At 36.3% G+C, this 16425-nt stretch overlaps 1 protein-coding gene across 2 annotated transcripts in view; it reads left to right on the top strand.

Moving 5' to 3' along the window:
- The window catches only part of HBS1L (HBS1 like translational GTPase), a 59618-nt gene that overhangs the window by 24369 nt on the left and 18824 nt on the right, over nucleotides 1-16425 (top strand). For both annotated transcript variants that reach the window (XM_042016132.1, XM_042016134.1), the window contains one exon: nucleotides 9822-9930. In XM_042016132.1, the coding sequence (XP_041872066.1) occupies nucleotides 9822-9930 (109 nt within the window). The remainder of the gene's footprint in view (nucleotides 1-9821; nucleotides 9931-16425) is intronic.

Below are 16425 nucleotides of genomic sequence, written 5' to 3'. Positions count from 1 at the left end.
TGCATTGCCATCTCTGAAATCATGGAACTAACTTTACAGAGAAACAAAAAAGCGAATGCTTGGACAAGTGAAATTTTCAAATTTGAGTTTTAAGACAAAAAATTATTGATTCGCCCACAGATACATCAGCTCTCTGGCCTGTTCAGGATCTAGTGTGATTGTAATGTCACCAGCAGAGTGGGAGGGTTGAGAATTCAGAGAACCTAAATTAAATAAGGCTTTAGCTAATCCTACCTAGAAGTTTTTACTACACTAAATTTTTGCAATTTTCTGTAACATAAAAATGTTAAAAATGTTGGCAGCTTTTACAATCATTGGCCAATAAATACATTTTCTTCTGCAACTTTTAAAGGCTACCTTATTAAGTTTCTGGAGAAAATTTGCAGAATGGTTGTGGAAAAGTTGAACAATTGTAAGATGGTTTTACTCTTCAAACACTGTCAGTTCTGTGTTTTTCGTGTTCACTGTTCTTATATTTAAACTTCTGTTTCATACTGAAATAGTTTCAGTGCAAAAATAAAAGTCATGGATCAGGAAAGCTTTCTTTTTGTAAAATGCATTGCACTCCTTCAATACAATCAACAAGAGTGTACTTAAATAAATAACATTGACATGAAAAGGGCATGATGTTGTTTCTGAATTACCTGGATGATGTACAGGCAAATAGCACCATCCTCTGGCATTATAACGTTAGTTATTAATTAAACCTGAAATTGCTATTTGTTATTTTTGGAAATTCAATACAATTATGATAGAATGTACATATTGTACTTTCAGTTTTACATACTCATTTTGGGCCAGGGTTTAACAGAAATTCTGGTAATTTGCATGGACTCTGTGTTCTGTTCAATTAAGTGACTGGCTAAAGGGGATATCTTTTTCGGGTTATCCTGCCCATAGTGCTGACTCTGCTCTTTACATGACCATTTATGGCAGGAAGTTGCACTTCAGAAATACCGGACCGAGCTTTTTCTAAATCTCAGTGAAAGACAATTCACAGTCATTTAAGAAAAATTCGTTGAGTTAGAAAACACCACCAACGACCTATGGTTGTGTGTAAAGCTGCTGTAATAGAACAACTGCAAATATCTAATAAATTATTTTTATAGGAGATCGTAGCTTCAGTTACGGGTTGAGAATGGGTATCGTTGGCATTGCTAGAGTGCAGAGCAGTACACCTCCCACAAATTAGGTTTCAGTAGTTACAGGATGAGTTGTGCTGAGTTACGGTCATGTGAAGGACTGGATTTTAGTCCACTGAACTATAAGCAGTAGGTATGAGAAATACCACAGGGACATTTTTTTGAAAAACTTGGTGGATGAGAAAGTTGCTGTTTTCATTGTTGAATTCCTGTTGGACCTTTACGCATTTTTTGTATCGGAAACATCAAAAGGAGAGACAGCTGTTTGGGTGCTTTAAAAGAAAAAGTACACCACCCCCCAGTCTGCCTTTCTGTACAGGAGAACTCCATTCTTTTACAGGGGAGGTGTTGGCTTAGTGAAACTGGAAATCTTAAGAGTTTTGCTATAGCATCAGTGCCTGTCTTTCCCCTAACAGATTAACCACGAATGCAAACCAGACCAATTATCCATGTTTCTGGAAAGACTGTACCAATGGTCTACATATAGAATCTGGTCTGTGCATTTCTTTGCTATTGTGTGTTGCTTAAACATAATTTCATAGAAATTGGAATGTTGTATTAAGCATCCAAATATTTAGACATACAAGTTTAAGTTGTGAGAATGCTGAAAGCTCCCAGTTGTAATAGACAAGAGTAAAGTCTTTCTATATAAAATATATTTGTACTCTGTTCTCTGAGACATGTTTCTGTAGCAACTTTAGATATTCTAAATTAAATGTGCAGCATTCAATGGAATGATTGCAATAAGGAGTCACTGGGAAAAAATAGTTTTAATAGGTGCTACTTGCAGGCTTGACTATACGTAATTTAAATAAGTCCTGATGGCCAGAAAATTCTCACGGGAAGACATTTGTTTCAGGCGAGAGGAGCAAGAGAATGCAGCTGTAACTGACTGCTGGATTCTGTATCATTTGGCTTCATTCAGGGAGGTAGTATTGATGGCAAGAGACATGGTGAGACTCCAGAAGTTTTGGCTGTGTTTCAGACAGGAAAGAAAATGTGTTGTTGCCTTGTTATAACATATTCCACTCCCTCTGCTTCAACCTGATCTAACATCAGTGTCTGTGTCCTTCGAATCCTCTTACTTGTGTTCAGTTTTTTTGTTGAATTCGTCTTTGTGCTGTAAACACAGTATTTCCTCATGTCAGTCCACATTTTTTATTGCAGTTCATTTTTTCTACTTCATAATTGCAAACTCCTTATCTAGCCATTCCCAGTTTCCTACCTATTTTTCCACTCATTGGCCATTATTATTTTCCATGTTTGCTCTTTTCCAGTCGTAGTTTGCATTCGCTTTCAGTTCTGCTCCTGTTCTGCTTACTTTGTTCATGTTTAGCTCTGCATGTAACTTGTCATTGAGTATGTGGCCTCTTACTTTCTCCCTCTCCTTACACACAGCTTTTCCCCAAATTAGGTTGTTCACTATTACTGGCTTTTTTTTTTTTCCCCCAGTCACTCTATCTCTCATTTCATCTTCTCTTCTTGATTGGTTTTCATTCTTCTAGTCTTTGTCCTTGATAATCTGTGTGTTTTGCTGCTTGCCAGTTCTCACTATATGTTTTTCTTCTCTTGCCCTCCAGTTTTGTTTGTTTTTATGATTTACCCAAGACAAATTTATGCCTCCAGTTTATTGATGTGGTAGGAAACTATGGAGACCATAGGAGAGGTAAAATTTGAGTTCAAGCGACACAGCTGTGTCCAGCCTGGACAAAAATATTCGCAACAGCTACATACTGAATGTTAATGAAGTGTTTCTGGGATTTAGTTTTAAAAACTTAAGCCATAAGAGCATGTGCAAACTGTTTTCTAAGGAAAAAATCAAGTGGGTTTTCAGACTGTGGAAAGATCACTTGAAGGACTTAGTTTATGCAAATAATACTTTCCTTAGGTGCCATTTTAAAAAATCTCCTGTTGTATCTTTTGTCTTCCAGTTTCTCTGTTCTCCTGTTTGGAAGTAAAAAAAAAAAAAAAAAAAAAAAAAAAAATCAGCCCCAGGCAGGAGCCTCATTTGAACACATTAATTTTTGGACTAGAGATGTCAACTTGCTGAAAGTTGCAAACATTGAAAGTAAAGCTGGAGAGGTGAGGAGTGCCAGCTGGCTGTAGCAGGCTGCCAGGCCTTCTCACTGTGGCTGCTGAACACCCAGTTGTTGCAGCTGCATGTAGTGAAGCAAACTGTTTCTGGAACTTCAGTCCTGGGGTAGCGAGTTGTGCTGTTTGTGTATTGTGGATCCCAGGAAACGGGCTCATGATGGAGAGACTCAGGAATATCACCACTCAAGAGCCTGCTGTATCCCTCTTCCCTCTTGCTGTATCAAACTTTAAGAACAAAACAAAAACATTCTTGTAGTTAGGTGCAAGTGGACATTTTTATTTTCAGCATTTTTCAGTGAAAATGCCTACTCCCAGTTTCATGAAAAAAAAAAAAAATCATATCCACCATCTGAAACTTTGCAGAGAAGGTAATAGTTATAACAACGAGACCAAGTTACCTGGAAAGCCCCTGACTGTGGTTTCTATTAGGAAATAACCTTTCTTTTAAAAAGAAAAAGTTCAGTGTTCTTGTTTGGAGAATTGTTTTCAGTAGTATCTTTAGAATGGCTGTCTCTCATCACTGGGTGGTGACTTAGCAAGTTGCCTTTTCTATTATTTTGGACTGTTGCATTATATTTGGAAGTGCTGTGGATATTCAGTAGCATCCACTTGCATATTGTGGTTCATAGTAGCATGTCATACAGTTTCCTAAAAATGGATGTTTTGAACCAGTATAATTTAAGTACTGAAGTTTGCATATGAAAGAAATTCTGGATGTTGAAGTTCTCACACATGCAGACTTTGTCACTGCTCTTACATCCAAAGGCATTTAATTGATGGGCTATAGGGATGATGCACAGCAAATTATATGCAGGCAGAATGTTTTAAAGGTTAGGAAACTGTCTAAATTTAGGAAATCTGGGATGTTCTGAGTTCTGTAGTCATGTTATGTACTGGTGGTACATTGTTGAGAGTCTTGGACTTCTGGTATTGTTCTCAGAATTGTGATATGTTGGTAATACTAATACCCAGTACCAATGCCACTGATGATACAGTGTGCTACATCCCAGTGTAAACTTAACTAAACTGTAAGTTGCCACTATATCCTACAGCATTTTGTAGAATTTGACTTTCAAATAATTCAGTTGAATTACAAAACCAAAATAAATTATTTTCAGTAGCATATCTAATTTGACAAGTTTTGCTATTTCCTTATGTTATTTTTTCCCATGTGCTGTGAAATTTGAAGAGAGAAAAATAAAATTCTACTGTATTTAAGGCAAATTTAAAAATTAAAGGCTAGAAGCTTGTGAGGTTTATGGCATAAAAAGAAGAATGTAAACAATTTGAAGTTTTTCAGGTGGGTTATGTTACATGATGGATTTATTAGATGTTAATATAAACCCAGATATATGTGAGCAAACCGGTGATACATGTTTCTGGGCATGAAATTGTGTGTAACCAGCTGCATATCTAACATCTACTTGACTCACTCGTCTATTTCAAAATATTTGAAATATTTTCACAATTGTAGGGCCTTAAAATTAGTTTAAAATCATAGCACAGCATATAGGAAGGGAAGTATTACCTTGAGAGGGGCCTGAGTTATTAGTTCTGCTTTTCAGATAAAACTGTCTTCTCATGATGTGCGCCAAACTCATGACATGGTGCACAAAGCCAGTGCCCTGTTTTCTTTTAAGTAATTGGCTGTTGCTGTATAATCAGCAGACAGAGATGCAAGTGGCTTGTTTGTGGTTATATAGAAAGTCTGTAGCAGAGGAAAGGATGCAAACCATATCTTGTAGATTAGAAAGCATGGTGTTACATGTGTATTTTTTTTCATGGCAGTGCTGGTTTAGACAGCATTAGGAGGACCTGCTTAAGTAACTTTATTCTGTCAAGTATTCATTGAATGTAGGATCCTTAGCCTCATTCAAAATTGAAATAGTATGCAGCTGCCTTCAAGTGCACATGCAGTTTTGAAAAGAGACGAATCAATATTACCAATAAAAACGTCAGAAGCATGCAAGTGAAAAACTAACTGCATTCTGTCTACAGTTAATTGGAACATAATTCCCTTGAAAGTGTGATCCTTTGCCAGTGCTTATATATCATTAGTAATTGGTTTGTGAGTAGAGATGGGATTGCCATCTGAAAAAACATGGACTCAAGACATGCCTGACTTGTTGACATTTGTCTTTGTTTTTCATGCTGAATTGAGGCACATGAAACATTCTGGTTCATTGTATCAGAAACAGGCTTCTCTGTGCAATGGGGTAGTTGCGTGTAAAGTCTCACTACCAATTTGCAGTTTGATGAGTGAAAGACTAGTTGGGAGGAGAAGCTTTCGTGTGTAGGAATTGAAAGCAGTGGCATTTTGTTTCTGCTGTTGAAAAGATATGGTCATCTGAACAAAGTCAGTGTGGATTTAAATACCCAGTGCTCATGTTCATTTCTCCAAATTTGCCAATATCCATTTAGTGTCAATGTGTATTTCTTGAGAGAGTGGCTGTATAGCAGACTCCTCTTTTCATTCACCTCTAAACTACCTGGGAACAGACTAGACTGTCAGTCAACTCTTCCATTTACTGAAACCTTCCATACCTCCAACAGAATTAGAGAAAAGATCAATTTTTATCTTCCTGTTACTTTCAATCTCAAGTGTGTATATGAACCAAAACTGAAAAAAGGACTCATCAAGCCTGCTAGGTTTGATAATGTAGCCAGAGTAATCTTTGGATTTCTTTGTACAGATCTTCTACAGGTACTGCTTACAACCAGTTTTAGAAAAGAAATCCAAAGGGAGTTGCTCACAGTAAAGGAAGATGGTTGACTATATACTTTTGCTATTCCATCTTGAACATCTAGAGAGACTGTGTTAATTTTTAAAGACTGTCCCTATGTTTTATTTCTTTCCTGTGTATGTATGTGTCTGTGTCATGTTTATCAGCCTGCAGGTGCTTTATTGTGCCATCAGATTTTGGGGTTGTACTTCTAAAAATTTTGAAGTTATATCAGGTGTCACTAGTAATACTTTTTGAAGTAATACTTTTTGACTAAGTCAAAAGTCTGTTTAAAGTCAGAAGACCAACTGGCAGTCACAGGAAAGGTAGAAAAACAGCCAAGAATAATACAAGAGAACTTTGTCAAAGTGTCATACCCTCCAGTTGTGCTGGAGTAATGGCAGTGCAGGCCTGTAACAGTTCCCTTTGGTGTTAGGCTCATCCCAGTTTAATACTGAGACAAGGTTCATCAGTACACGTTTAGTTTTGTAATACTGTTTGACTTGTAGCTACAGTGCGCTTTAGCCTAGGTACTCTGATGTTAGTGCAGTCCAAATACCTCTCTGGAAGTTACTTCACTTAAAATAGGCTAGAAGTTTGGAGTTCTAAACATTCTGAATTGTGAGAACTATCATGCTGATAAGCCTTTAAGGTTTTACTTTTTTATTTTCAGTTTTAGTTTTTCTGGTTTATAAATGTATACTATGTGTTTTCATGGCAGGAAAACTTCTAAATTTTCCTAGTGTTACGTCAATCAGTGCATTTACTTGTAGGGATACACACCTAGATTTACTTCTTGCAATGCTAGAGTAGTGAAATGTAACAAGGAGGTATTGGGGCTTCTTTTGGAGTTTGTGAAAGATGTATCTGTTTTTATTTTATGTGTACTCTTGATTTAGGAAACATTGAATTACCTAGGTATGTGTTTGAGAATGTCCAAATGGCAGTAGGCATGAAGAACTTTATGAAGGCCTTCTTGGCAAAAATCTGTATATCCTTGTAAACCTTTCCCTTCAGAAGTTGTTTTTCCACAGCTGCTCTTGTCCTAATCAGATTGGGATTACTGCTTCTGCATTTTTTTGGCTTTGTAGTGCACTTCAGTTGCTATAGGGTACCCTGCCTGTAGATTAAGAAGTGTTTTAAGAATTGTATCAGCTTTGTGCATTGACTTCCTTTTAGTTCCAAGGTGCAATTTAAGGATTTGCATGCAATCTGTTAAGTGCCGAATAGCTTTTGCTTTGCCTGCTAGAGCAGATAAGAATTTATCATGCAGTTTTCTCCGGTTCCCTATAGATTAGATAGTAAAGTATACTCCTTTCCCAGCCTTCTGTCCTTTGTAATGAAGCCATAATTATTAATCTTTAATGGCGCCTGCAATGCATAAAAGACAGACTTGGTCCTTATCTCAAGGTGCTGCTTGATTTTATTGTGTTTGGTTATAAAAACATTGAAGGCAGAAAATTGTATTTGATGCTTCTATCAGTAGTGTAACTAATAATTCTTGCCTTGTCTTTTCATCTGTTTGAATGTTGCCATTCTGGGATTATTTCTATGGTTTGATTTGTCTTTATATGATCCCAGTCTGTTTCCTTGCTCCACCTATGCTTTAGTATTTATATATTTATATAATTATTATTGTTACTGTTACCTATAAAACTAAAGTATATATATAAATAAAGGAAAAAAGCCACCCAAACTGTCAGTTTTAATGGACCATTATTGTTTTACTTTCTCGTGTTCTTTGTGATTTTAGTTTTGTATCGTCTTTCCACTTGCGGTGTTTCCCAAATTCTAGTTTTAAGTTTATTTTTGTGTCAAATACTCCATTTGTTGAATGTATTTTGTCTTGTACAATTTCACTTTGAGTCTGTGTCAAACACTGCAGCACTACTTGTACAGAGTAAAGCTTAATTTCAAAATTGATTAGAGAAGGTATCTTTTGTAAAACCTTTGACGTTTGGAGTAGTAGATTGCAAGTTATTTTCAAGTTATGTAATATAAATTTGTCTTTTCTTTAAACTAATCTCATTTCAATTTAATTGTCTTTTACTAATTATTAGTTCCTTGCAGCCAGATTTCAAACATGTGTTTTTCTGAGAATTAACTGTAATTTAGCTTTCAAATTACATGTAAAGCAGTTGTGTTTACCTGTCAGTCAAAAATTATGTCTGCTTGAAAATTGTTAGAATTGAAGCAGAAAATATCATACCAATTTGGCAGCAAAAGTAATTTTTACTGTAACTGAAGTGTTTAAAAATGCCGTAGGGGATCTATTTAAGAGCTTGAAGATAGAACACAATCTTTGTGCTTAGCTAATAGTCCCTGTCCAATGAGAATTTTATATTCTGAATATTTATATTTGTTAGTTACATGATTTGAGATTCTTGTAAGCTGTGCTTTCTGCTGTTGTCTTTATTTCTCTTACTTTTGTTTCTTATTTACAGTGTAATTTGTATGCAACTATTAATAAAACTCATACAGGCTACTTCTTCCAGAGATCTGCAGGTGGCATATAAATAAAATAGCAGATAAGACAAATGAGGGAGATGAAGACCAAGTCGTCAGATAAATAAGAATGTCTCCATCTGTATTGTGACTGCTTGCTTTTTTGGTTTGTAGTTGTAGACGTGTCTGTGGTACTCTGTTTCCTTGTCTGAAATCTTCAGCAGCCTTGACCGCAACCATTTATGTAACCTGCAAACCAATATGATTTTGTGGTTTAAAGGTGTAGCCGTTGTGCTTTAGAAGGAAGCGCAGCATTAACATAAATGAGTGGGGCCAAATGGCTCCAATAGTTCATCCTAATGTAGTATATCTAAAATACTTGCAAGAGTAACTTGATATTCACTTGACTCTTGAGTATCCAAATTGGTCTGATACTGGAAGAGTAGTGGCATTTTTCTAGCTTTCAGATACACTTGTAGGTAAAGCATGTTTAAAAATTGCAGCTTAATTCTGAATTCGGGTTATTGTTTTGCTTTCTCATGTATGTAACATCCTTCAGAACACAATGTGCAGCTACTGTCACAAATGCTGTAAAGCAGGAAGTCTTTTTCCTTGAAGGAAGAAAGGATCCTAACATAATAACAAGGAAATTGTGGAAAGAAAATAACTAGTTTACTTCTTTTATAGAAACTCCTCCTCCGCAGAGTAAATAATTCATCTTTTTTTTTACAGCTTGATAAGAAACTAATAGCAAGGTAGTGCTGTTAGTTGTGCAACTAGTTTCACAAAATTAAGAATGAACTTTAATTGTGTTTCCCTTTAAGTTATGGTAAAAGTTAATACCCTTAATGACTTAAGTTACTCAATTCTGGTAATTATTTCTAAATAACCTTTAAACTAGCTAACTTTGGAGTGTTGCTTGGCTTCTTGAGTGTAATTCAGTACAAGACAACTCTGTTTACAGGTTTCAGGGAAGGCCTTACAGCCCACACAGCTGGTGCTGCTGCTAGCATTCCCTGAGGTGGAAATATTTTTTTGCTTTACAATGTTAATAATGTTAAGGCAAAAGAAAAACTCTAAAGAAGAATTAATTCAATCATCTAGTGAGCAGCTGCAAAGTATTTCTTTATGCTTGTATTGTATGAAATGCTTCTGGCATCCTGCAGAGCTGCTTCTAGTAAAGCTCTTGGATAGTGTAGGTGTCAGGTGAATGCTTGGAGATTTTCACAATAGATCTAACTGTAGATTATTTCGATTAATTATGTAATATGTTCAAGTAAGATACTGAAATGTGAGAGTTGGTCATGAAGGACTGGCATCTTTGGGTTGGAGAGAAGTAATGGGACTTGTTAAACTTTGTATTTAATACCTGTTAGTCACAACCTTAAGTTCAAACTTACTTTTTGTCTATTACTAGGAAAAACAAGGGATTCCCAGTCAACCAGAATGGAATCTGAAATTGTGCCAAAAATTACCAAAATGACAGTGTCTGGAAAGAAACAGTCTATGGGATTTGAAGTTCCATGGTAAGCCAAGCCCTCATACATCAAGGTACATCAGCAGCTCCTCTTTCAGACTGATGCACCTGTAGCAAGTTTTCTTCTTATTTTTTTCTATTTTTCACAGCAGTTTTAGTGTCTCTCTTCAGAACTAACCATCTCAGCTTCTTGTTTGACTCAGAATTACTTTCAGAAGATGGTACCTCACGTTTTGAATTTAACAAATCCTTTCACTATGAATAGTGCATAGAGATATCAGGTAGTCAGATTATTTAAACATCCGCTTCATAGAATACTGAACTTTCTTGGGGTTCGTTTATTTTAAATTTAGTTCTCTAAGTGGAATTATGAAATCAATAAATCTTAACTGTAATTGCTTGTTCTTCAAAGGAAGTAATATATTTAAGAATAGTTAATGGGGAAAACAATCACTTATGGCTGAACCTTGCCTTCCTCTGCAGCTTTTATTAACTTTAACAGGTGTCCAGGGTACAACTGTTGTAGAGTTCAGTCCTGCTTACGCTATAGCTAAATTAGAGTGGTTCTAATTTTATCCTGACTTGGAACTGTTGAGGGTGATGTCTCATGAGAGCAAGAAGACAGACATCTGGATCAGAGTCTACCTACAACAGTAGCTAGCAGTGAATAGTTAAAGAAATATATAAGGACAGGGCATGTATTTTGGGAATGTGGTCCACAAAATATCACTGAGTAGTGTTCTGTGCCTCCCCACAATTTTTATTTTCTTTTTGGTTTTGTCTATTTCTATTAAGAAAGGTCAATGTATTTTTCTTACTTAGGTACCCTTATTCTGTTTTTGAGCCCAGTCTTATAATAGCCACCTAATCTGTGGCAAGAGATTCCATAGTTCATCCTGAGGTCAAAAAATTCTCAAGTATAAGTGCCAACATCACACCTCATCCTTCAATGTTTGTGGTTCTGGTCTGGAAAGCATTTTTGGGAGTACAAGGGCAGCATGCTTTATTTTACAGTATCTTGTGCTTGTTTGATAACTGAGTGGAAAGCAAGCAGTTTCTGCTTAAGGACATTTAATACAGGGCGTGAAGCTGATGTCATTATTCCTTTATGCTGCTAAATGTCATTGCTAAAAAACATCACCTTCATTCAGTCTCCTTAGGTACAGTAAGCTCCAAATCAAAAATTTCTGTGACTTTCAAAATCTTTTGTCTGTACTGTTTGAGAGTTGCAATATATAAAGGAAGCATAATTTTTTTTCCCCTTGCTGTCTACTAATCAGTGTCTCTGGGTTTGAAAACTGGACTTGATCATGAAGTTTGGGGCACCTTCATCTCTTATGTTCCTACTAAACTTCTCAGAAGCTGGAGTTTTTCAAGGGGGCTTTCATGTAGTAATTTAATTTGGATAGAAGTTTATAAATAGAAAGGAATATTAAGTGAGTGAAGACAATCTGCCAGCTAGTTTTAAGTAGTTGTGATTGATTTTTTTTTTTTTAGTCTGTCATAATGACTAATTTAAATGTTTGTTTTCAAAAAAGAGCAAATACAGAATTTGTATCTCTGATACTTAGCATGTGTGCCTGCTCCACAGGGAAGGAGGAGATAAGAAGAATGCTTCCTCATCTGTAGACTAAAGTAATTCTTGGACAGGCTAGTGATGACTCAGTCTCTGATGAAAGATGATTGTCTGCAACATGGTCCTCAGCCATTCTGCTTCTTTTCAGGGACACTGAAATAGTTTGTTTCATGCTTGCTTACAGTTCAGTGGCAGAAAAAAGACCAAGCCCTCATGACCTGTTGGTAAATGCTTTAGATAAATCCTTAATATTGCTCTTGTGAGGCCCCATCTCAAGTGCTGCATCCAATCCTGGGGTTTTCAGCACAGGAAAGACATGGACCTGTTTGGAGTGGGCCCAGAGGAGGCTACCAAGATTATTAGAGGGATGAAGCACCTCTGCTATGAAGACAGCCTGAGAAAAGCTGGGCTTGTTCGACCTGAAGAAGAGAATGCTTTGGGGTGACCTTATTGCAGCTTTCCAGTACCTGAAGGGGATATATAAGAAAGATGGAGACAGACCTTTTGGAGGGCTTGTTCTGACAGGTATAATGGTTTTAAACTGCAAGAGAGTGTTGATCGTACGTAAGGAAGAAGTTTTTTACAGTGAGGATGTTAAAACACTGGAGCAGGTTACCCAAAGAAGTGGTGGATGCCCCAACCCTGGAAACTTTCAAAATCAGACTGGACCAGGCTCTGAACAACCTGATCTAGTTGAAGTTGTCCCTGCTCATTGCAAGGGGTTTGGACTAGATGACATTTAAAGGCCCTTTCCAACCTAAACTATTCTGTCATTCTGTGCTTGTGAAGATGGTTTTTAATTCATCTCACTTAGTGGTACTGCTGAAATACTAACTGAAAACAAACTTCCCTTTACTGTAGAAATTGGATATACATTAGGTATTTAGCTTTAAGTGGGAGGAATAAGTAAGAAGTAGAATGATCTGTAAAAGAGCATGACATTTGGGGCACAGCCAATCAATGAATATGGAAGAAGATAGAATTTAAATGGGAAAGTTACTTGCATGTCTTAATGACCCCTGCTTCAAGGAGTCTGATGAAGGCCTCCTTTCTTTTTTTGTCCAACAGACTGCTGTGGAGGCACTGCCAAGGCCTATGACTTTGACTTTATAGAAGCAGAGAATCATCTATTTCTAAACTTGAAAAACAAAACAAATCATGAACCTCCACCTCAATTCAATGAGTATTAGGATTGGTTTTTTTCTTCTGCAGTTACCTCCTGCATTAATAGCAGGATAGGGATAACCTGTTAGGGAGCAGAAGGAATCTGTGTTTATTAACACCTAAGAAAGACTTGTTCCTTTGACCCTTATCATACCTTTTTTATGTTATTGTTTCATTGTTAATTTAATACAGGGTGTTTATAATAATACAGCTTTTTAAGTACATAGTTTATGTCACTGACCAAAAGCACTGGTATGAATTACTCAAAGCATTCTAAATGGATTCTAAAATGTCTTTGACTGCCCCCTACTTTCACCCCAAAATATTTGCATGGTGCTGGTGCAGATACCATTAGAAGGGGGTTGTATAGTATATATGAACTAGTTTTTGTTGTTACCACTATGGGATCTTAAAGGTAATTTTTGGACCATGTTTTTAGAAGCAGCAACACTGGAGTAGCCAAGAAACCCATTCTTTGACTAGCTATTCAGTCTATGATTCAGTCTTTTTGTGGGGCATAACCTCATATTGATCAGTGAATCTTATTTGAAATGGATGGATTATTAGGAGTCATTAATTGCTTTGGGCATTGATTGCCTTTGTTGCTGTGTGTTAGTGGGATTGGCTACAGAAAATGGAATTTGCTGGTAAACTGGTGCTCTAGCAAAACTGTTTACTAGGCTTTTTCTTTCTGTTAAGTAATAAAGGAAGTCAGAAGAAGTTGTGACCAAAGAGGGTTGATTATTTTAACTAGTATGACCAATATTTTGTAATTAATAATTTTGAAAGGGGAAATAAATGCAGACATTTCTGTAATGACTGTAAGTACTCCGAAAGAGTCGGTTCTGTAAAAATAATTCACCCAGCATCCAGACTAGAAGATTGAAATTAATGTTTAAAAGCTAAATTCTGAAGAGTTAATATTGAGCAGATAAGCTTTCAGGTTCCTCTTTGAATGCATAGTAGTGTGAACCTTTCAATACTTATGGGAGATTGAATGCCTTCTAACACATCTTATAACAACATACATTGTATTTTTTAATATTCCCCAGTAATGTAACCATAACATTTTATTCAGTTTACTGTTGTGGTCCTTGTTGGCAAGGCAGCATAGGAAGTTTCTGGCCTGGCAGTTTTAATTTTGACTAAATGTTGGCACTTGCCAGGCTTTGGTTTGTCTGCTGATTTCCAAAAGAGCTGTTTTGACATTTGTGTGTGAATTGCTGATGGTCAAGCTTTCTTGAGTACGTGATTGCAGTGGGCATACAAGGTTCATGATAGTTCTGTCCTTTCAAAGAAGTCGAGTTGCGTAATCAATCAATGGCTCCACGTTACCAGCTAGCAGTGGCTGGCAAACTGAGACTGCTTTTGATAGTTCCATCGAGTTCTCAAACAACAATGCAAGCAATTGGTTAGGAAGTGGTCTTCCTCCAATATAAATTTTTCTTCATATGGTAGGTCATCATGGCTCAGACCAAGCTGGAACTTTGCTACCAAAAATGCTTTCTAGTGCAGTTGACTTGGTTATATCCTGAACTGCCTGCACTAGTGACACACTAGGTACTGCCTTCTGACAGAAATTTTCAATTCAATAATTTTGGAAAACCTTGTGGGAAGAGGCTTGCTGAAGAGCATTTCCAATGTCATTCATTTTGTTTATTAACTGTCAGAAATGGAGCTCCTTAGCATTTTTCTGAGCCATTATGAAGCTTTTAATAAATTACTCATCTAGTTGCCGTGAAGCATAACAAACTGTCAGAGTCTTACTGTTGTTTTTCTCTTCATGTACTTCCATGAGACTGGAATTTCATCTGCCCACTTTCCTGTTTAGGTACCTAGCAATAAATTTGCTCTCCCTTTCCCTGACACTGGTCAGCAAGAAGCTGAATTATATTATTAGAGATACTCTGTAAGTAGATCATACGCTCTGTCCATTCTGGTGTTTCTTCTCTGGAATGGCAAGTCTAGATTAATCATGGCACAAGTTGTTTCCAAGTTTCCAAAACACACTAATATCTGAAACTTTTAAAACTCTAGCAGTGTACTGACTGTTCAAATACTGTACCCTTGAAAAAATAGCAAGTCCTAAAGATGGCTGGAGTCATGTTTCACTCATTTCATTTGTATCTAGCACTTTTTTCTTTGCACCACCCAAAATAAAAGCTATTTGGCAGCCTTAAGCAGTGGTGGTTGCAATAAAAGCTACTTAGAAATGAGAGAGTATTTACTGTTTCTGGCAATAACCATCGTTCTTTCAGGTGCTGTCATTAGTTTGAATTCTACCACACAAAATCCATCCTGTTTTGGGGAATCCTTACTGACATAGGCTTTGGCCTGCAGGAAGATCTTATTAGCATCTGGGATTAGAAAAAGAATAATTAGCTAACTTAATGACATAAAATTTAGAAGCTTACAAATAACCTCTCTTTGAAAATACATTCTTGTCTGTTAATAGGCTGATGTGACAATGCTTGAATATATTTTGGAAAGGTATAGAAAAACATGAGAGTTATGTTTTTGGGTCATACTGCTTTCAGCTTCATCTAAATAACTACCTTTTAATTTTCTTTTTTTCTTTTGAAAATTTGGTTTGGGAAGAAATGCAGACACTGAAAAGGAGAGAAAACTATTGCCAGCTGTAAAGGCTGCTTTGATATGACTTCTTACACAAATACTTTCCTCCAGAACTTCAAATATTAGACTTTCAAGGAAGAAAACTTGATACCAATGTAAAATACCATATTTGCATTACAGTGTGACCTTTGCTTATTGGCACTAGTCCTGGTACTTCAATGTGAACATGCTATATTATGCTGAGACTGAAGTGAAGTTTGCCTGAAAAAAAGGGAAAAAGATGGAAGAGTCTTAATCTTGATGAAAGTTGTCTAATGCAAATTAATTGTAAATACATGAGACTCTCTTCAATGATTGAGACCAAAATTATTTGGTATACTTTACATCATTCAGATGATTTTAAATACGTTATTAAAATATGTAGAAAACTTTGTTACCACAATTCTCTGCAAATTTACCCTCTATCAGCTTGATTGTTTCCAGTCTGTTTTCATGAAGTAAAATTTTCCTGCAGAGACATTGGCAAAAATAATTGTTTTGCCATTCCTAAGTAGATTTTCAACTAAAACTTAATGTACTATTTAAGTAATTTTAGAAGCAGAGCCTTCTGTTCATCCTTATAGAAAGGCACTTACCTTTTCCAGTAAAAGAAAGCATAAATGGTTGTAGTATATTTTTCCTGTGGAATAATTCATGTGTAATCAACGTTCTTCATAGCTACATGTAGAGCAGTGATGGCCAACTGTGGTTTTGGTTTAGAGAATCAGGTATTATAAAAGTTATTCAGCTTGTCAAGCTGCAATGTTATCTATAACATTGGAGCGGTAGTTGGTGATACAGAGCACTTGGCTTTGTAGTGTGAATTCTGGAATGTCAAGACTGTGTGACCTAAGGCAATAGTTTGATATAAACTTGTCCTTCTCCTTCAAGTGGTTTACAATATTTTGATAGGGTAACTTCTTTTTAGAAAATACTTCAATACAAAAATATAAATAGACTTTATGCATCTATATTTTATTTAATATCAAATAGGCTTTATACAGAATTGTCTATCCATTCTGCAGAAGCACAGGTACCATCTAAACCCCTGCAACCATCAAGGCTGGCATAAAACAGGTTGTTTGCTTAGCTAATTTGAGAAGCATGCCTGGGTATCCAGCCTTGAAGCAAGAGCCTGACCTTGGGTTTTGGAACTGTAGCCAAAAATATGAGTGTTGGAATTTCTGCTTT

This window comes from Corvus kubaryi, unplaced genomic scaffold, assembly GCF_017639235.1.
Source record: "Corvus kubaryi isolate FWS band 111438036 unplaced genomic scaffold, C.kubaryi_AGA036_p1.0 split3-73, whole genome shotgun sequence".
NCBI classification, from domain to species: Eukaryota; Metazoa; Chordata; class Aves; order Passeriformes; family Corvidae; genus Corvus; species Corvus kubaryi.
Note: the sequence above shows the minus strand (reverse complement) of the source record. Positions and strands in the feature narration are given on the sequence as shown.